Source organism: Mustela erminea, chromosome 17, assembly GCF_009829155.1.
Source record: "Mustela erminea isolate mMusErm1 chromosome 17, mMusErm1.Pri, whole genome shotgun sequence".
Classification (NCBI taxonomy): domain Eukaryota; kingdom Metazoa; phylum Chordata; class Mammalia; order Carnivora; family Mustelidae; genus Mustela; species Mustela erminea.
In genome coordinates, this window is record NC_045630.1 from 61301753 (window position 1) to 61323478 (window position 21726).

At 54.2% G+C, this 21726-nt stretch overlaps 2 protein-coding genes across 2 annotated transcripts in view; both read left to right on the plus strand.

The window, feature by feature from the left end:
* Window positions 1–6733: 6733 nt before the first annotated feature.
* Window positions 6734–7724, plus strand: LOC116575946 (proline-rich protein HaeIII subfamily 1-like). Its single transcript, XM_032317564.1, has 2 exons — window positions 6734–7265; window positions 7525–7724. Exons 1-2 carry the CDS (start codon window positions 6734–6736, stop codon window positions 7722–7724), a joined length of 732 nt encoding a protein of 243 aa, XP_032173455.1.
* A 52-nt stretch (window positions 7725–7776) lies between these two features.
* Window positions 7777–21726, plus strand: part of FAM78B (family with sequence similarity 78 member B) — a 77072-nt gene continuing 63122 nt past the window's right edge. The window contains exon 1 of the mRNA XM_032317225.1: window positions 7777–8059. Coding sequence (XP_032173116.1) covers window positions 7797–8059 — 263 coding nt within the window. The 5' untranslated portion in view covers window positions 7777–7796. The remainder of the gene's footprint in view (window positions 8060–21726) is intronic.

Consider the following 21726-nt stretch of genomic DNA (forward strand, 5'->3'; position numbering starts at 1 on the left):
GGTACTTTGTATCTCCCGCGTATATATGTGACCACCATGATATGGGAACATTCATTAATACCAGATACATCAAAATAGAAATTTGGGGGCACCTGGGTGGCTCACTGGTTTGAGCGTCCAACCTTTGACTTCAGCTCAGGTCTTGACCTCAGGGTCGTGAGATCGATCCCCACATCTGCTCTGCACCCAGAGCAGAGTCTGCTTGTCCCTTTCTCTCTGCTCCTCCCCCACTCATACTTTCTCTTTCTCAAATAAACGAATAAATAAGATCTTTTTGAAATATAGAAAGGGATCATCCCACTTGGGGATGCTATGAAGCCAATACACAGCCTATCCCCTCCAGTAATGACACCAAAACAGAAACTGGAGAGGCTATGGCCAGGAGCCCATCCACACCGATGACCCTTCCACTCTGGAAGCTCCCGCAGGCAGGGATCGAGATTTACCCTGTGCCCAGGTTGACGCTGGCATCCTCTAGAATGGGGCAAATGCTCACCAGCATTTACTGAATGCCTACCATGCCCTAGGCATTGCAGGAGGAGAGGTACATTTAATGAATGGTTGCGGCAGCCCCACAAAGTAGACGTCGTGTTCTTCCTATTCCTCTTTGATAGACAGAGAAAAGGAAGCTAAGGACCACCGAAATTACACAGCTCGTTCTTGTCTAAACTGAGATCAGAAGCCAGGTATGTCCGAATTCAACAGCGTTAATGTTTCACTCTGCCTCCCTCTGCCTCATGGAGACCCAGGGAGCTGCAGGCCCTGGTCCCAGCTCCTTGTTTTGGCTTCCTCAATCCCCACGCCTCCTTCCCCACATGCTATGTCCAGCCGCCTCCTACACACCAACCTCTCCACCAGGCATCGTGAACTTGGATCCAATGCTGAGGGTCCTCAGATCCCATTTTGAGGACAGATCTCACAAGGACTTAGAGACTCACCACAGAAGCAGAGTCTCAGGCCCACCCAGACCTACAGAATCAGAATCTGCATTATATCAAGCTCATCAGGGGTTCTATATGTATAATTTGAGGAGCACAGGTCTCAGCCCCAAATGCCCTTTCTCCTGCTCCTTACCAGGCTATGCTTGACTCAACATCACCTGAGTATTCACAGCACACAAGACTGTGCTTACAACTGAGGACACAAAGTTGAATTAAATATGAGACACAAACTCAAGATGATGATCATGTAGTCCTGAGAGAGACATGTAAATAAATAATATTTTTTAAAGTGTGAGTGCTAGGAACAAAGTAAGAACAGGAGAGAGTATTTCATACGCCTCACTGTCTCTAAGCAGCATCATAATACCAGGCACGAAGAAAAGGCTTGGTGATATTTCTGGAAGAAAGTGGAGAGAAGGTAATGCAGAGAAAGGGCAGGAGGGAGAAATGAGAGGAGGAAGGAATAGCACTAAGCTGTCGTTTCTAAAATGACAGCTCAAGCAAGATGGGTCCATCAGTGATTTCCCCAGTCAAACGCTTGGATGCCCTGATATCAAGGTCACTATAGTCCCTAACCCACCAGCCTCTCCCTTTCACCTCTGCTCATGTGATTTACTTGGAAAGAGGCCTTATCATTCTCAGCAATTAGTTTAAAATCTTAGATTTGTCTTTGAATCTTCCTTCTCCTTTGGTCTTTCTCAAAGCTATTATAAACTCTTCCTCTTCTGTTCATTCATGTGTGAGTTACTCAGCGTCCAGTGTGTGTTCTGTGCAAGAGTTCAGGGGTAAAAAAGATCATTTCTGGCTGAAATGCTCGCAGTTTCTATGAGTCAGAGGGTCACAGTGTGGGGGCAGACAGGGAACTGAATCTTGGCCCAGCCACTCACCAGTTTGACCTGGGGCAGTCCCTTCCTTGCTTCGCGCCGTTATCCATAACGGAGGAGAACTGTACCACCTCACGGACTCACGTAAAGACTCAGTGAGACACACACGGTCGCCATCATCATCATCGTCAGGGAGCAGGGTGGGCTTTGAACATGCAGCCGGGGACTGAGCTTACAGAAGGACAGAGAAGTGGAAAGGCTGGAGCCCTGTGGAGGGCATGGCGGGTCATCTGCTCAGGGTGAGGCCCAGGGTATGCCGGAAGCAGAGGCTAAGAAGGCTCAAAAGCCTGCTTGGGGCCCCGTCCTGGAGCACTGCAACAACCCATGAGCTCTGTGGCGAATCTGCGACAAGAAGACACTGCAAGTTTCTACAAAAAGAAGGATCGTGACCAAAACTTGTTTTCACTGGATGTGTTGGCTGACAGTGGCAAAGATGGGGAGGGAAGAGCCTCCGGCCAGAAGTGGGGTAGTCAGGAGGAGACACTGCCTTGCAGCGAGAGAGGTGTCAGTTCACTGACATGAATAAGATGGCAGGACCTCTGAATGGAAACATCTAGAAGGCAGGTGAACGTGCTAGCCTTGAACTGAGGAAATGTTTGGGCTGGAGGGACCAACTTGGAAGACATCCATGGAAAATAATAATTAAAACCAGTAGCACGGGGACATGCCCTGAAGGAGTTCAGGTAGGGAGGAGAGATCCTTGGGCACACTCTGCGGGAGACAGGGAAGCAAAAGGAGTCAGAGAAGCCAGGAGGAGAATCGTGATTTGCAGAATCATGGGTTTAAAAGAAGAGAATTAAACCCTATGGAGAAGGACCTAGAAAAGGACTCGAATATGGCAGAGACAGGCATGAGTGACCTTCAACAGGACAGCTGAGCAACTAGGGCATCCTTTTTCACAGTCTCTGCAGCCTAAGGTAATATGAGGCTGGTGGGAAAGGCTTGATACATACAGGCTACGTGAAGAAGCTGTCACATCTTGGGCCAAATGCCTTCTGCGAAGAGTCCATGGCCACGGTCCACTTCCTATTGAGCTTAGCCTGATTACTCTGACTTGACGTGGTGGGAGGGGAGTTCACACCAAAAAGTCAAGTTGTTTCTTTAACCCTGAACTCTTGGACCTTGAGGATTCATTTGCTCTCTTGCTTGTCTTCAGGACATCCAAGCGAGGTAGAAATCCATCTCCGTTTTTAACAGCTCCAGAGGCAAAAACTCATGGTAATCTGTTCTCCAGTTTCTGAATACCCTTGCCAAGGTTAACTAGAAAATAGGCCCTTGTAACCGAGAGTTTCTAAAAAGCACACTTGACAAATTGAGTAATGAGTCAACCAGTAGGAAAAATAAAGTCAGAGATCACCCTGCTTCTGGAAAGACTGAGCATGGGGTCATCGGAGGCTGAGGGAGTGGACTGTAAAGGAGATGCAAAGGCCAGAATCCCGGAGAGTGTGCTCTGGGGCTCTACTTGGGGAACTGAGGGTCTCTGTCATGCCCAAGACCATCAAAAGCACGACATACAAAGGAACATTTGTGCTGTGCCCTGAGAATAAACTCGAATGAGGTTATTCACAAGGAATGATTGTCATCAATGTCTCGTCATTGAAGTCTTTCCCTTTCTTGGTGCCTAGAGTGGATGACCCTTGAGATGGCATATGGTGCTCAGAGACAAAGGGCATCACTTACCATCAAGAAGGCATGTCGTGAGGGAAGAGTGGGAGGACAAAGAAGTACCGTGCAGAAAGAACTAGAATAAAAATATAGTCTTGCTGTAGGTAAGGAGACAAAGCTTCTAGTGAGATTATGGGAAATAATATTTTATCATATTAAAAAATAACTTTAATCATTTTAACATTTACTGAGCAGCTCCTAGGCGGGGAGCCCAGCTCAGGGCAACAAGACACGATGCCACATTCCCTGGAGGTGTGAACAGCTCACTGAAGGAGACCCGCGTGAGCATTCTACGGTGACACAGCACGAAAGGCGCTAAGAGAGGCGAGTAGGTGAGGCTCACGGGGCAGGGACACTTACTACTCCAAGAGAGAAAGAGGAGCTTATAGAAGAACAGCACAGAGAGATCGTGGCACGTCTGAGGACTTTCATGCGTGCTACATGGATTTAGCGGTCCACTGGCATTTGCAGACTGAATATTCATGGGTGAACACCGTCTCCATTGCATGATCTGAAAGGTCTCCGCCATGAGGTAATTGCTGAGACACAAATCTGAATGGCTTGCCAGGATGCCAGAGCGGACTCACCAGCTACTTAGCTGGTGAATGGACCACACCCGATGGCGGGCATTCATGTCCCCCCACGGCTCAGCTCTTCTCTTTGACATCTATGAAGTCACGCTCCTACTGTAGCTAAGATTTTTTTTTTATTTGATTTGCAGAGCCAGGGAAACATGGCGTTAATAAGGTACAGATGTCATGAAGTAAGGAGTTTATTTTAGTGGAAAAATTTATTTAAGTCACTTTAGAAATCACCTTGGTCCCCTCTTTATAGAACCATTAAGAGTTTAAAAGGATCCCTTACATTTTTCACACTTTACTGCTTTTTATAGTGGAAATGATATGTCATGGTGACATTCATGATTTTGGAGGCTCATGAAGGTCATGGATGAACCCTCTGAGAATGTCAAGGGTCCAGGTCTGTGAATAATGAGTTATATTTCATTGGTACTCTACTGGATATAACAAGGCCTCATTTTAAATTTGGAAAGTAGGTATATTCTCCTTTATAGGCTTTATCTACCACTTGGAGGAGGCTGCCATTGCTCTGCCCGGTTTACCAAGGCTTAATATGTGCTACCAGAAGCTCAAGGATGATATTTATCCCTGACACTGCAGCCTGACAACAATTAACTACATTCCGCCCATTGAGTGCTTTTCTCTCTGTCTACTTCCTGAAGCCTCATAACCGCTGGGACTCAAACTCTGGCCCCGCCCCCCAAATACCCTCCCCGTACTTCAAACTTAGCATGACAACCCACAATCTCAATCTGCTTCCAATTCTGTCTCTTTGTTTTGACTATTACTAAATCAAATGTATTTATTGCTGAAGCCAGGAAATTCAGAGTTGGCCAGACTCTTTCCCCAACATCTAATCAGTTACCAAGTAAATCGATTTTACCTCTTAAATGACTCTCAAATGCAGCCAGGCCTCTCCAGCTCCATGGCACTGCCCTAGCTTTGGGCCAAATCATCTATCATCACAATACCCTGACCCCCTGCATTGAAACCATTCTTGCTCTCTCCTCCAAAAGGATACTGGGTAATTTTTCTCAAACTGCAAACCTTGCACTCATTGGCTTCCAGTGAAGATCAAGATAGCGTCCTATCGATAACTGGTTCCTGGCCAGTGACTCAGATGCCCTCGGTCTGCATCCAACACTGAGGAGCACCTTGGCTGTGAGCTCTTTATCTCCCTGAGTACGCTGTATTCTTGCAGACCTCCATGCACTCTGCATTTGCCCAGCTCTTGTCCTACACTGCCTGAAAACTCTCGTGTTCTCCGAGAGCCTCTCACAGTACCTTCAGGATCCAATTCAAATGTCACTACTCCAAGAGAGCCACGGTTCTATCTCGTAGGGGCTGGCCCATCTGGCCCCCCACAGTACTGGACACACACCACTATTGTGTATGTGTCACAGCACACGCTAACATCTTGTTAACAGGTCTATCTCCAGTGATCCGTGAGCTCCCGTTCATCTCTGAATCCTAGCGTGTAGCACAATGCTCGGCCCCTGCCAGGAAGTCCGTGAGCATCTCCTGAATGAAAGGACTGAATGATTGAGATCTGGAGCAAGGCGGTAAAATGACCGAAGCGTGTTATCAAAAGGCAAAAACGGCTTTTTTGTTAACTACAAAGTGAATCAAGGTGCCAGAAAAGTTAAAACAAGGATGAAGAATGCTTTTATCTCAACCAACTTTTAAATTACTCATCACATCTGTCCTAGCTAAAGACTAACCGTAGTCAACCCCCTGCCGCCTGGGAGTCACTGTTTCACACTTGAGCACCACACTTGAGCACCAGATCCTGCAACATGTTCAACGATCAGAGAAGAAATACTTAAAGAAATGCTATTGGGCTTTTAAATGTAAAAAGATGCCCAGAAAGAGCCTTTGCTAAATATCATTTCCCATCTGGTACCTCGGACCACAATATCCCAGGCATGGCTTGGGTCATACTGCACACAACGTCCAACACCTACAGCGGCAGTTACCGTAGGGCCATGACAGTGAGGTTGCTCTTTCTTTAGTCCCTCATTCATTCACAGACGACAAGCGGGTCAGCCCCTACGTGCTGTGCTCTGGAGAAGCTAGGACAAGGGTGGGCCCCTGAGATTCCAGCCTTACTACAGACCCGTGTCCTGGGCTCCTATCATTAAGCCGTTGCTATTTAAATCCAGCCTGGTTCCAAAAATGTTCTCAAGTTCCCCTTGTTCTTAGCAGGTCACAGGCTACCCTGGGTAACCTCAAGAAGGCTGCTCAGCGTTCTAATCCAGCTAGATGGCCCTGCGGGGCACGACCCGGCTCCAGGACACAGGGCCGATCAAAACGCCGCCGTGTTTAGGGTGAGTCCACCGCTGTTCTAAAGCCCCAGTGTGGAGGGGTTTGTTGAAAGAGCATTTTCGGAGAAAGAAAAGATTTCGATGAAGGCAGGAGATGAGTAAAAGCTGAGCTCATGCTAGAACCCAAACTCTTGGCATTTGGGTGACGCGGTGTTAGGGCTCGGGGGTGGGGGAGGCGGATCCCTGGGTGCCCTCCCCACGTCTGGTGGCGGAGAGAAAAGCTTCCAGAGCAAATCCAGTCGGAGAAAGACGTAAACCCACCGCAGTCGGAGCCGCTCCCGGAGGCTTCCTCAAGGTAGGGTACTGGGGAGCTCAAGCCCAACTCCAACCTAACAAACCACATGACAATAACCCACCCGCCGAAGACGGCCGCTCCCCCAGCCCCCGCGGCCCCAGACGGGCTCCCACCGGACTCGGGAGCGCCGCGCCCACCGCGGCCCCACCCGGGCCCGGCCGGGGACCCCCCCCCAACCCGCACGCCCACCCCGGCACCACCTACCGCAGCCCCGCCCCGCGCCGGCCCCACGTGCAGGGCCCCACCCCGGCGCCCGCGGCCCTTTAAACACCCCCCCCCGTACACACCACCACCCCCCGCCTGCCACCCGGACGGCAGCCGGAGAGGGACAAAACTCATGGCGTACAGCCAGGCTCCTCCGCGGATCACGTCCCGGGCAGCCCGGCCCGAGGGGCCCTCCACCCCCGGCCGCAGCCCCCCGGCGCCCCCCAGCCCCCAGCGGCCGGGCAGGGGAGTGCGGGGCGGGGCCGGCGGCCGCGCGGGTCTCCGCCGCCGCCCTCGCCGCCGCCGCCTCCGCCTGCCGCTCGGGCCGCCCGCTCGCCCGCCGCTGGGTGCGCTGCACGCGGGGGGCAGCCGCGGTGCAGAGGTTCATGCAGCGGCGGCGGCGGCGGCGGCTGCTGCTGCTGCTGCTGCTGCCGCCGCGGAGGCAGACAGACCGGGCGCTGCCGCCGCCGCCGCCCATCCCCCGGCTCCATGCCGCCGCCGCCGCCGCCTCCTCCTCCTCCTCCTCCTCCTCCTCTCCGGCGAGGGGCGGGGGGCTCCGGCCCCGGGTGGGCACCGCTCCGCGCAGCGCCGCTCCCCCCTCTGCCCTCGGCGGGGGCGCCCGCCGCCTCCTAGGAGCGCACGCTCCGCGCGCCCTGCCGGAGAGAGGGGGCGGGCGTGGGCGGGGGCCGGCGGGCGGGCGTCGGGGCGGCGGGGACCCCGCGCGGCGGCCGGAGGAGGGGGCTTCCCCGGAGGATGCCCGGCGGCGGCTACCCGCTCCCGGGCGCGAGCTGAGCCGGACCCGGAGCGGGCGGCGCGTCGCCATGCCGGCGTGACGGGCGCCCCCGGCTGCCCGCGCGGGCCCCCGCGCTGCCCCACGCCGCGCCGCGCCGGCGCCGGGCGGCAGGATGGGCTGTATCCAAAGCATCACCTGCAAGGCGCGGATCCGGCGCGAGAACATCGTGGTGTACGATGTGTGCGCCACCATCGACCAGTGCCCCACGCGCATCGAGGAGACCTCGCCCATCGTCCTGCGCTACAAGACCCCCTACTTCAAAGCCTCGGCCCGCGTGGTCATGCCCCCCATCCCCCGCCACGAGACCTGGGTGGTGGGCTGGATCCAGGCGTGCAACCAGATGGAGTTCTTCAACACCTACAGCGACCTGGGCATGTAAGCGACCGGCGGCGCGGAGCCGGAGCGGGGTCCCTGGCCCCGTCTCTGCTCCCCACCCCGACCCTCCTCCTCAGCTCCTTCTTAACGCTCTCCCCATCCTCTTTCTAAACCTTCCTCCCGCCTCCTCTTCCACCTCCCTCCTCCCTGCGCTTTTGTTTCAGTGACAGGGCGGGTGTAGGGAGGCTCCTCGCGAAGGCATTTTCTCGTGGTTTGCTTCTGACTCCCCGTGAACGCCAGGAGGACGGTGCGGGGTGGCGAGAACGCGACAAGGAGGGTTCGAGAGACGGGCGTGGGGGTGGCTGGCCAGTGCCCTGGGAGTTTCGGGGCGCCGTCTCGGCTTGATGGGGCTTCCCGGGAAGAGTTTGGGGGGACCTGTGGAGAGAGGAGTGGCGTGGAGTGCCGGGGGCGCACGGGCTGTGCCGCGCGTCCTTTGGAAAAGCCCGAGAGGGCTTGGAGGAGAAGGTCCCGGGCGTCCGAACCGGACTCGCTGGTTGTGCCCTTGTTCCCTCGGCTGTTGAAGTCGAGCCCTTGTGGCCCAGGCCGGGAAGCCTGCAGGCGTCTCCCTTCGGAGCCGCAAACCCGGCAGAGCCGCCTGTCTGGCTCGGCGCCCTCAGGACGAGTTGTGCGGCGGTGGGGAGCGGGAAGGCACCTTGTGCGAGCAGCCTGGGGCTGGCGCGGCGCAGGGTTTTCCTTGGGCTCCGGAAAGTACACGTCTGCTGGCTGTCCAGGGTCCTTACTTGCTCCAGAACTTTGCTAATTGCGGCGCCGGGAAGGATTTCCCAGCGCCTACCGGCGAATCCAGTCGGCGAGCTGGGAGCTCTCCAACTTCGTTCAGCAGCGCCGCTCGGTGCGCGCCGAGGTGGGCGGCTGCGGGCAGACCCCGCACGGCGGCGACTCCGCGGCCGTCGCCGGGAGCCCGCAGCCTGCCCCAGAACCGCAGGCTGCGGGCTGTCGCATCCAGGACTTGTTAGTTACTCACTTGCTGAACTCCCTGCCGGTCTCTTTGCAGAAGCCGGCTCTGAGCAGTTGGCGACCACAGTGGCTAAAAGCTTTGGGGCCTGCATTGTACCTGTGTTAATGGTGTTGGTCTAGAGCACGCTAATTAGCCTGCAGCCTCTAGAGAAACCCTTTTCTGGAAACCCAGCCTCATTTCATGTATTAGCCGAAGACTCCGGAGCTCCCAAGGTTCATGCGTTGAATATATGTGGGGCAAGAGAGTTTCTATTTTGAAACACCAAACTATCTTTTGTAATGGTATTTTGCAGGCTTTGTACTGCACTCTGAGAGCCTGGAAGTTAACACTAGTCATAGGTGCTGAAAGAAATTTTGGCGGGTTGTTTTGTTCCCCCTGCCTTCCCCAAAAAGAGTTTGAACTTTTCTCTTTAAGCATAAAAACTCAGTGCTGGAGGAAGCTCATTCCCTGTGAAGATGGGCGAGAGCCTAGTTTCTTCCTATATGCCTCTGTTCACTCTGTTCTTATCTTTCTGGAAGACAGCCGGATGTAAGCAATGGGGGACATATTATTTTGGGTGATTCATGCCATTTAAAAACAGACACACCCTCCAAAGGATGATTATATCAAAACACAGGGGTCTCTTAAAGCTGTTCTTTTAGAAACCCATTATTTCCAGCCAAGCCAGGGAAAGGCCTTCCCTTTTGTCCTGGCCCTGATGGCAGTGTGCACCTTGCGGGGGCGGGGGGGGGGGGAGCAGTCAGTAATTGCAGTCTGGGGCCCCTGCAGAGAAGGCCAGGAAGGACTGAGCCAAAACAGCCTCACTTTTCCCCAGACGGCACAGCGAGGCCTCTCTGCTGCTTTGTATCTGTTGTGAATCAGTAAAGCAAAAGCAAACAAATAAATAATTTCTTTCCATAAAAGAAAATATATTCTACCTCAGGAAAAGCAAAGCTGAGTTATAAACACAGTAGTTGAACTTCTTGAATCTGGGGGAGCATGTGTCCACAGGGGAACCAGCTTTATCGGGGATGAACCGGTGTTAGGTCTGAGGGGCACTTACTCCCTGACCTTCCCTTGCTGAATTCTTGCCTCTGGGGCTAGGAAAAGAGCTTTGCTTTTAAACTGCCACTGCCAGTATTTTAAGAATCTTGGTGTTCATATCGATGGAAGCAAAACAAAACCCAAGAAATTGTGAAGCATATTATTGGAGATCCGGATCCAGAGCCCACCTATTTTCACACTTGCAATAATTGCTCTGCTTAAGCATACTTCGCAGGCCAAATTTGACTGAACCCACAAAATATTTATGCCCTGAAAACTTAGCCAGTGCAGACTCTTTCATGGGACCTCATACTGCAGGAAAGTCTGCACAGTCTGTTATTACACACTTTAGCCGGTATCTTGAGTGGGGGAAAAAAAAACACGAGAGGCTGAATTTTCACCCCATGCAATGCTCTTGTTACATGAAGCATGATATGATCAGAGGGTATAGGTTAGAAAGCTGCCTTTTCAACATTTTAAAAGGGATTGCCAGAGGAAATCCAAAATTTAAAATGGCAAGAAACTTCTGGGGACAGACTTAAAAGAAAACATGAGCTTTTGTGGTTTAAAGTTTCTGCATTTCCAAGAAAGAGTAGGTTTCTGAAGGAGCATTTGAAATAGTTGATGGTCATGATGCTGGAGCTTAATTTGAACTTGAACTCAAGTGATTTGGAACTTCCTCACATGATTGCATAGAAGCCAGGCAGGTGAATACTCACGTCCTTTTATCTAGCTCTCCTTTGGCCCTGGTGAACCCCGCAAGTGCAGCCCTGATCCAAGGCTTCATCTTTTGGGAAGGAAAGGCTCTGGTTTTTTGTCAGTCGTCCCATCAATAAACAAATATCCATCAGGCACCTCTCAGAAAGCAAAGGACCGAGGAGGCAGCTTCATAGTTCCTCATGCAGGAGGGAGGGAGGGGCACGTGCAGAACAAGGCTTTGCTCCCAAGTGCTGTAGCAGAAATGCTGGAAGAGGGGCAGGAGGCCAGGCAAGGTCTTCTAGAGGCAGAAGGACTGGAGCTGGATGTGCGCAATGGTTAAGATTCAGCTGGACAAGGAGGGGCTCGTTCTAGAAGGGAGGAACAGCAAATACATGGGGACAGGAAAGTCTCAGGTGTCTTAGGAGAGCATAAGGAGGCCAGGGTGGGGCTTTCGAGTAGGAGAGCAGTGGGAGGTGAGGTCCGGAGGCAGGCCAGGGTCTGCTGGGAAAGGCCAGGGTCTGCTGGGAAAGGCAGGCCAGGGTCTGCTGGGAATGACCTGGAAGAGAGAAGGCTGAGGTCCCGTCTTCTGAACCAGTGCAGAGAGGCTCTTCATACTTTCTTCCTACCTCCACAGCATGCAGGGACTTTCAACAGAGACGTAAAACCTTTGTGATGAAACAATTTAGAAAGCTAAAGTATGCCACCTAAGAGGTTTCCAGAGTGAGGTGTGGACAGAGAATGGGGTTCATGTGTCAAGGATGAATGAGGTGAATCTGAGGTCAAGGGGAGGACAGACAATGGCTAAAGGCGCTCCCCACTCTGAGCCCGTGTGCGTCGTCTTCTAGAGCGGTAAAGGAATTGTGGTCAGCCTGGGGCTGGGAGACCCTTGGCCTGGGTGAAACCTGCAGAGCTCGTAACTCACTCCTGCCCATCTCTACTCCTTCGCCAATGTTGATGAGACTTGGACTTGACCTGCCCATCTTTGCTGCCAAACCAGTCCAAACCAAGCTGGTTTCTATCCATTCCAGAATCGTTTGGGTGCAGTTTGTGATTTCTGTGTTACCAAGCCAGCAGGTGGTTTTGAGAGACTCACTTTTTCAGCAATATTCTGCATAGTTGACAGATCCCTCCATCTTGAATCACTGCCATCTGTTAGCTTTATGCTGTTCTTCTAGCATTTTCTCTGTCTTACCTCAGAGTACAACTCATGAGGATATTCCCCATCTGATCCTTTCCCAGGGGAATTGTATCCATCCCAATGGCGGTAGATGGCCTGTGTGATACGCGGTCACCTGCAGTACAGGTGTGTGTGTCCATGGACCTTTTCCACTTGTCTGTCTCCAAGGCATCTCAGGCTTCATGTATCCAAACCCGAACTCTTGATTGCCGCCATAGCTCCCTCCCCAGATCTGCCTCTCCACCGATCTACCCCCATCTTGGTATAAAGAACACCTCCAGCCCCTGAGCTGCTCAGGCTAAAACCTCTGTGTGTCATCCTAGAATATTTTCCCACACATCCAGTCCGTCATCAAAGCCCGCTGGTCCCGTCTGTGGCGTAGCTCTGTAATCCGGGCCACCGCTCAAATATCCTCACAGGGCAGGTCACCTGCTTCCGTAGACGATTTCTGGCCGAACTTCCCACCTTCATTCTTGCCCTCCCTCCAAGTGAGATTTTCAAAATGTAAATGTCATCACTTTCCTGCTTTAACTCATTTACTGACTTTCTTTTTTTTTTTTTTTAAAGATGTTATTTATTTATTTGTCAGAGAGAGATTACAAGTAGGCAGAGAGGCAGGCAGAGAGAGAGAGGAGGAAGCAGGCTCCCTGCTGAGCAGAGAGCCCGATGCGGGACTCGATCCCAGGACCCTGAGATCATGACCTGAGCCGAAGGCAGCGGCTTAACCCACTGAGCCACCCAGGCGCCCCTACTGACTTTCCATTGTAATCGGGAGGCTCTGTGAAGGCCTCTTCCCAGTCCCTGAATTTCTGTTCTTAAGCTATGTCAGCCTGCTTCCGTTTCCAAAATAAATCACTACTTCATCCCAATTCAGAACTTCTCCTTGTGTTGATCTCTGTCTGAAATGCTCTTCTTGCCCACCTTTTTCGAGCACATTCCTACTTCTCATTCAGGTCTGAAACCTGACCTCGTCAGAGGCCACCCAGATTTCACAGTTTAAATTAAGATTCTTCTGTTCTCTTGAATGAGACACTCTTCTTTTACTTGTTACAGTTTGTAAGAACGTAACTGTACGTTTACTTAACACCTGACCCTTCTGCTAGAATATAAGCCCCGTGAGAGCAAGTATCACATCCGTTTTATGCTCTCTGAATGGTGTTGAGCTCCTAGCAGATACTCCATAAACATTTGAAAAATAAATGAGCCATTTTTTCCCACCTCAAGTACTCTGTGTCATCTTCAACAAATTGTCTCTCTTTTCAAAATCAGTTTTTTTTTTAAGCCTTATTATTTTTTTTAATTAGAGAGAGCGAGAACACAGCAGGGAGGGGCGGGCCAGAGGGAGAACCCGGAGCAAACTCGGCGCTGAGCACAGAGCCCAACGCTGGGCTCGATCTCATGACCCTGAGATCACAACCTGAGCTGAAACCAAGAGTCAGATGCTTAACTGAGGCCCCTAGGCCCCCCTCAGAATCAGCTTTTCCGGTCACACCCAAGGCTAACCCAATCAAGCTCTTGAACTCTAGACACCCCAGCCGTGGCTTAGCGTACACACAGTTTCACGCCGCTCTGCTTTCGTGTCGTTGCGTTCTGCGTCGTCCCCAGCAGGTCCGCTGCTGCTCAGCATGGGCTTCCCTCTGTCACGTCCTCTGCCTCCATGCAGATCTGTGCACCAGGAGTGGGGGTCACCAAACACCGAAGCCTCACTTTCACGTCACCTGTGATCAAGTGGCATTCGGTGTCTGCCTGCAGAGACGTAACCTGGAGATGGTGTCATAGCACCGTTTGCCCGCGTCACTGCCTCGTGGCCGGAATCGCAGGACTGTGGGTGCTTTAGTACCTCACCCCTTCGGGTCATTTCCCTCAAAGCTAGCACTTCCCTTCTTGTCCGTGGCTGCACGCGGCCTGCGCGTGCGGTGTGGCTTTGAGTGTGGCCCGCGCCAGTCATAGAGATGGCTCCTTCAGGCATCTGATGAGCCCCCCAGGCCACTTGCACCAATACCCACCCTGTCCCATTCCTGTTGCATCTGCAGAGGGCAGGGCTCATGACCTGGAAGGGGCTAGAGCTGCTCTTCCCCAGAAATGTCGGGGACTCCCAGTCTAGAGCATCAGATGGGAAACAGGATCCCGTTCCCTTCTGAGAGTCCTGAGTGCCCTTGAAGGGGAGCTGGCCTCACCCTTTGCCTCTAATCTTCTCCATCTCGCAGAAGAGGAGCAGGGAGGATTAGCAGGTCTGATGAGGAAGCATTAAGCTCACTGGAGATAAAGCAGGACTCCGGGGCTGGAGGGGGTGGGAGGGACCGGAGGAGACATCGGACTTGGGTTAGGAGGGGAGGTGAAAATAAAATATGGCTGGTGTCACCCAGATGCTACAACGCAGCCAGGCACTGGGTGGGCAGGGACAGCAGGGCGTCGGTGATCTTCTGCCGGGCAGCAAAGGCAAGGGCTGTCTTTGGGGCCATGTCTGCAGATGCTCCATGCTCCAGGCGAAGAGAAAGGTGGGCGATACGATAGGGAACTGCAGATGCCGGTGTGGGGCACAAGATGCCAAATACCCCTTACCCCCCGATTTGTACAGTGCTCTGACCTTGGCTGCCCCTCCTGGAGCTCGATGCTGTCAGTGTGCCCATCTTTCTGAGGGGAAGACTGAGGCTCAGGGAGGTTGGAGGACTCAAGGGCACAAGCCTAGCAAGTGGCGGCACGGCAACTGACTTCTGACCCTGTACCCTGCCTATCTGTATGCTGCCATGCTTGGCCCGGCGAGGCGGGGACCAGCCAGCACCCCGTCCCCGTCAGCGCTAGGAAGCCTGGCGGTTACGGCTGCTAAGGCCTGGGGCCTCGCTCCTGCTTCATCGCTCCTCGAGGAGAGGCTCTGGTTTCCCAGAGGCCCCGGTTGGGTGATTCTGTAGTTCCCTTTTCATGCGGCCACTTGAGTCACGGATTCCAGAGGCGCCGCCGTTTCTGACGTGTTCACACTACCCAGGCCATGGGAAGTGGCCACCGTTTATGAATGGCTGTCCTGAGAAGAGCCAGAACAGGAAGTGAGCAGCAACAGGGCATTCTGGTGGCCACTCCCAGACAGGCAGGGCCCGCGTGGTGCCGGGGTCCCTGGGAGGGGTTGGGGCGCACACACCAGCCGCAGAGAAACCCCCACAAGGTATTGGGGGAGCTGCCTGCTATTCTCACTGGGTCTCCCAAATCAGCGAGATACCCTGGAGTTGTTGCAGTGGGTTTTAGAAAGAAGGGCGCGTGTGTCCAGGTGGCGGGAGACTCGTTTGCACCCAGGAAAGCCTCCCGAGAATGGGAGATGCACTACTGAAAGGCCACGAAGGGAGAGGGAGAAGCCACAGAAGGTCTCTGTGCTGAGCGCTTTCCATGCACGGCCCCCACCCGGGAAATCTCAGCAGCCAGGGGTCCCTCCTGTGGCAGCAAGGTTCAGTAGCTGATCCAAGCAGCCCTGCCAGGAGCCCAGGCCCCAGCCACCACCGGCCCCCCTCTCTTTCTAACTCACTGCCTTCACTGCTACGAAGGAGGCGCTCAGAGCTCGCTCTGCAAAATATCGTTGGCCTGCTACAGTTCCCTAGTCTCTTCCAAAAGCATCCTGCTGTAGTACATTTCTCTGAATTGTGGGTTTCCTCACCTTTGGAAAAGGAGAGAATTGTTCCGAGGTCAGGGGTGCGGACATCTCAGAGCTCCCGCTGAGGGGGGCAGTAGATATTAGGAGTGAGAGCCAGTGCTTTCTGGGGGTGCAGGGGGCACAGAAGGCAGCCCCTAGCTCTCAGGGACCCTAAGCCGGCTAGTCTGGGCTGCAGATTGTGGCTCTGGGCTGCCTTCTCAGGACCTTCCTTGACAGTCCCGTGTCAGCCCCGATGGGCAGCATGGCAGTCACCAGCCGACGACTGTCTCCCAGACCACTCAGTTCCTGGGCTTCAGAGTCTGCTTGTCCCCTAGACTCTCCAGATCATCGCTGTTTGGACAGATGATCAGGAAGAGAAAGAAGACCCCTTTCTAGTGGCAAAAGGACCCTTGGCTCACCGGACCGGCATCCCCCTGGCTCCTGGGAATTGTGGTACTACTGTTCCCCTCCCAAGGCCCCCTCAGGCTGCCATGTTAGCCCTGGGGTCCCTTCTCCCTCATTAGGTTCCAGGATGCTAGCCGGGGGGAACCAACAGCTCCCTGTACCCGCTGAGGATGGCGGCTCCCCAGTGCCAGGGTTCGGGTCAGAAGGCCTGAGTTCGAGTGCCCGTCACATGACCTATGGCAGATGCCTTAACAATTCAGTGTCTGCTCTGCACACGTGTCACTGGGCGATAAGATCTGCCCTGTCGCCGTCACTGGGGGGTAAAGACCATGAAAGAGCTCTCCAAACTGAAATGGGCTGTGCTTGCTTTACTGTTATCATTATGGAGCGTGACCCTTGTCACTAGAGGATGACTCTCAATCAGCCTCAAGGACCAGGGAGGTTGTGGCTGTGGCCCTTTGGCTTCCGGGCAGGAAAGCGTCCTGACTCTGAAGATGGGGGGGTCCCAGACAGCTCAGTGACTACTCCCGGGCCCCACTCAGAGCCGGGGATTGGGGGAGGCTGCTGGCTTTGCTGGCTCCCCCTCGTCCCACCCAGAAGTCACCCGCTCAGATCTACTCTGATCTGTGGGCTCTGGGCAACATCCAGGACCCTGAGCCCCTCCAGTTCCTGGACGGGTTGCCTGCAAGTCAGCCACATCCTGGTGGAGACTGCCCACCCCATCCCGGCCCTCCTGAGGTAACCGTGTCAGTCAGATGAGGAACCTAGGACTTGGGGACAATTCTAGAGTGTGTGAGCCATGCTGTTGCAGCTCTGGAACGAGCTGTCACTGCAGATGTCCTAGCCCAGGTGGGCAGGTAGGACCAACACCTGAAATGATTTGCATCCAAATTATTGTTAGTGTGTCTGCTGTCATTAATACACTTTATTCTCTCCATATAAAATGACTTTGTCTCTTTGTAAGAAGACCTCCCATAATTAACCTGATGATAAACACGAAACATATTTAGGGCAACCATAATTCCCATTTCACACGTGGAAGAGGAAGCCCAGAAATGACAGAGTGCACTCAAGGTCACCCTGGCAGACATTGGGTGGGGCAGGCCCGGGGCCCAGGCCTCTCAGCTCCAGCCCTAGTGCCTCCCGGTGCCAAGTGCACAGTCAGCCAACCCTGGACAGGAGCTGGGAACAAAAGAAGTCACCCTTAGAGCCATGCACATTGGGCACCTCTGGGCCAGTCTGCATTTGTGGCCTCTGAAGACAAGAGGGCAGAGAGAACACTTCAATGTATTCAACAGAAGGAAAGAGAAACGTGCGGGCTGTCAGATTAAAGTGAAATAAATTTAAGACCGTGGTGTCTGATGGCACCTTACTGGGGTTTCTGGGACAGGCCTGCCTCAGAAAGCCTCTGGCTGGTGCTCTCCTGGGGCCTGACCTTTCCAAGCTGGCTTTGGGCCTGTGTCAGGCGGGGGCACTCAGAAGCTGTCAGAGGCCCGGCGAATGGGAAGTAATAAACCAGCATCCGAGGTCAGCGTCTTGAAGGGCAGGTGGGCTGAGGAGGTCCGGGCTTCCAGGCATGAGTGGGGGCCTAGACAAACCTTGGCCAGTTAGGAATGGCCAGAAATAGGCCAATGAGATGTCGCTTTGCTCTAGCCATGGGTAGGGGACCGGGGTCGGGCGCTGGGGTATGTGGGGACCATGAGGCTGGAAGGGACTCAGGCTGGTCTGGGACAGGATGCTGCCTTACTTCCTCCTCCTAAGGGCCACCAGCCAGGCCTCCATTCCCAATGGCAGCCTTCACACCAGAGGCTGGGGGGACTCAATCCAAGACCAGATTTTTCTTTGTCTTTTTTTTTTTTACGGATTTTATTTATTTATTTGAGAGAGAGAGAGGGAGAAGCAGACCCCCCCACCGAGCAGACAGTCCAACGTGGGACTCGATCCCAGGACCCTCTGTCCACGACCCAAACCGAAGGCAGGCGCCCAATTGACTGAGCCACCCAGGAACCCCTCAAGACCAGATTTTTTTAAAGCAACTCAGATAATTGAGACTCTGTTTCAAACGTTCATAAATAACCTTCACATTTTTTTAAGTAATTTGTCAGAAAACTAAGCCCACACTCCCAAAATTTCTTCGTGGCCTTTAGAGCCAGGGAGCCTGTCTGGTGCTGGGCCACACGTGGACTTTAAGGAAGGAGCCGGCGTTTGCCTATTGTCCGTCTCCCCACGAGGCCATAAGCAGCTTACTCAACGACAGTCAGCCGCTTGTTGAAGACGTGTCTCTCACTCAGGGCACCACGTGCGCTTCTGTGAGTGAGGCTGTTACTTTCCCTGTATCAGAGATGAAGAAACTGAGGCCCAGAGAGGTTGACTAACTTGCCTGGCGTTGCGCAGCTAATCAGTGACAGCCGGCATTAGAAACCAGATTTCCAGAGACTCTGTGACAAGAGGCTGCCTCTATGAAGAACGAACTAATGAACGGATCGGGGGTGTTCCGGAGACTGCCTGAGTGCTTGCCTTGGTCCTTCCTGAGCAAACCTGGGGAACAAAGGGTTTCATCATATCGGAAATAGCCAGCCTCCTCGCCTCCCAGCTGGCCTGCTCAGCTGGTCAGGACATGACGTTAATGAGGCTGGGGTCTGGGGGTTGGACCCAAGGGACCCGCTCAGCACCTGAGTTCGCATTCTTTACCCTGCCAGCCACCTGGCAGGTGACAGCAACCTCCTACCAGTCAGAGCAGAGTCTAGATTCAAGGGAAACACCTCGAAGACTGCAGGTAGCAGGCCAGCAGAATCAGCCACGAGTCGGGAGTGTTAGGGCAACGTGGGGACTCCTCTCGCCCCCGGCTCATCTTCACAAATGGGGACCCTGAAGCCCAGAGACGGGTCGTGACACAGCCAGTGACCCGAGTCCTTCTGACCCTGGGCACCCCTAGTCCGTGAAGGAGGAACTGGGTCCCCACCCCCTATGATTTCATCCCTGCCCTCATCACCCCGCTCCCTGTTTGCTGAGGGTCCAAGTTTCTGGGCAGAGATCGCCAAGGGAGGAAGCAGCCCAGAGTTCAGGAAGGGCCTGGCCCTCGGCAGCCCAGGGAGGAACCCTCATCAGCCCAAGGGATGTGTGCACAGTTGCCGGAGTGGACAGACCAGCCGACTCCCACACTCCATAGACGGTCATTAGCAAGCAGGAAAGGAGAGGGTCTCCCCAGAGATGCCCATCACAGATGGCAGGAAGGAGGAGGGTCTGGCAGCCTGAGGGGGGAGGGGTGTGTGGAGCATGCGAGATTCTGCCTGGGCGCCCAGCGACTCAGAATCCCTTTCCCCAACCTCCCACCCCCTCGCGCCCAGGGGCCGATGCCGTACATGGGCCCCCCGGCCCGCTGCCCACACGCAGGCAAGGTAGCTTCATGGCCCCTGGCAGGTCCAGAAGAAACAAGATCCAAGTGGTGTCAAAGGTGACAGATTTGGGGGGGGGGGGGCTCTCCCCTGACATCAGGGCTCAGCTGGGAGGCTCCTGGGGGTCAGAACAGCTGGGGCAGATTTGAGAGGAAAATCCTAGCAGCCGGGAGACTCTGTTCCTGTTGTGGCTCTTAGCTGGGTTTCTCTCCCCCTTTTTTTCCTCTTATTTTTGATCACTTGAGGCCTTTTAGCACGGGGGCATGATCTAAGCATGCAGCCGCTTACTCTCAAGAAGGGAAGGGTGGAGGGGAACGGAAGCCAGCCGGTCAAGGTCAACACACCTTGCCCTTGGTGGGATCTAAGGGGGCATCTAGAGGAAGGCCGGCAGAGGGGGCCGCGGGTGCCTCCAAGCAGCCTACCCCCTCGGCCCGCCTGGTGGCTCCAAAGTTCTGTCTTCGTGCCACCGCAGCCTGGCCCTCATGATGCCTCGGGAAGGTCTGAGCCGCCATCACGCGGTCTGCCTCCCCCTGGCACGCTCCTGTCCAGCCTGGACTTCCCTCTCAAAACTTGCACGGGGACCTACTTCTGGCCCTCCCTGGAGGATGAGGCAACCTCAGATCTCCTGGCCTCGTTGGGCCCCTCACGGTGGTCCTGTTGGCCTGCATGGCCTTTTCAAGTCCCGGTCCCTGTCCACCTCGTGCACCGTCTCTGTGTCCACGTCAGCATCTCTCTGCCTGGTTTCTGGCCCTCTTCTCCTCTCGGGCCAGTCACCCTGTCAGCCGGGCCTTAGCCAGGTGCCTGCCCCGGACCCCTGTCCTCCTGGGCCCTCTCTGTCAGACTCCCTCTTTCTCTCTCTGAGGTAGGACAGCTCAGAGGAGCCATGCTGTCCTCTGCCCTGGGAAGCCGAGAGCCACCCTGTCCCCCTCCACGTGCCCTCTAAGCCTGTACTCTTCCTCTCTCGAGGATGGGTGTCAGGGTTTCAAAAGCCACGGAACAATCTTTATGAAGAAAATTGTTTGTGACCTACAGGGGCCAGGCCCCGCACAGAAATCTGCTGCAGAGGGAGGGGGTATGAAGGAAGTTGAAGAACATGGTTCACTGCCCTTGTCCTCTTAGTGGCCATCAGAAAGGCCTGGGTGTCAGGAGTAGACCCTAAGATGTGGGAAAGAGGACAACGGATGGGTGCGGACGGGGCCGAGGGCAGCCAGAGCCCGCCTGCTCCTGCCCAGTGAGGCCCAGCTCCTGACCTTTTGTCCGGCCCTGCCTTCCTGGGGGTGAACTTGGGAGACCCAGGCCAGGCTGCCACTGATCTCAACCCACCCCAAGGCCGAAGACCAGCCCCCCACACTCTTCTCTGCTGAAAGGCCCTAGGGTAACTGTCTCCGGTCAGGTAGCTGAGCCGACCCTCCCCGACTAAGGGGTGCGTGAGATGAATGGGAAGGTTGGGGCTGGGCACCCCGAGAGGCGCCTCCCTCCACAGCAAAGGTGCGTTCCTCCTGCACCGGCTGCCGTCTCTTTCAAATGACCCTAAGAGAGGACATCTTGTCAGAGCCCTGGTCCCCCAGAGCATCGCAACACCAGGGGACCCCCATGGGGTTGCAGAAGACTCAGAGAGGGAACTGTTGCATGGAGAAACCAAGGGTCAGACCTGAAGGTTGCCAAGAAGGGGTCACTGTGCAGATTTGGAGCTAAGGGCCCCTTTCTCCTGCAGGAGCCTCCAGGCCCTCAGCCTAGAATGGAAGGGGAGATGCGGCGTGGATCCATCGGATAAGGTTTTTGCAGAAGCCTTAGCTGTCAGCTTTTGACCTTGGGATTTGTGCAGACTGTTCCATTTAGCAGCCAGTTCTCTTTAGCCAAATGGTCGAAGGGTCGCACAGGCCCAGGACCTGAAGCCCGGACGCTTGGGCACAGCACCCTCGGGAATGGATGTGAGCACTTGGGACCTCAGATGGTTTTCTCTCCACTCACATCGCACCACTGTTTCTGTCGTGTGTGGTGGTGGCTTCAGACTCAGGATGGAGGAGTCCCAGGCCAGGGACCCCCACCCTGGAGAAACCACCACCCCTGAGCCGAGAAGACCAGGGATGCTTCTGGATCAGCGGACAGGTGTGCTTAGGTCTTCACAAGGGAAATCCATCCTCCCTTGGTTGCCGAGAGGGGTTATTCTAAGATTTACTCTCAGCATCTGGTGCTTCCTGAAACGTCTGGGCATCAGAATTAGGATCTAGAATGTCACCTTAGTGTTTATGACTTGCCACACACAAAAAAAGGAGAAGCATCTTGGAATGCTTTCATGCTATTCCAAAAGAACAAAGACATTGAAAAAATATTCTATTAGAAACATCTCTGATTAAATGGAAGCAGAGTGGCCGG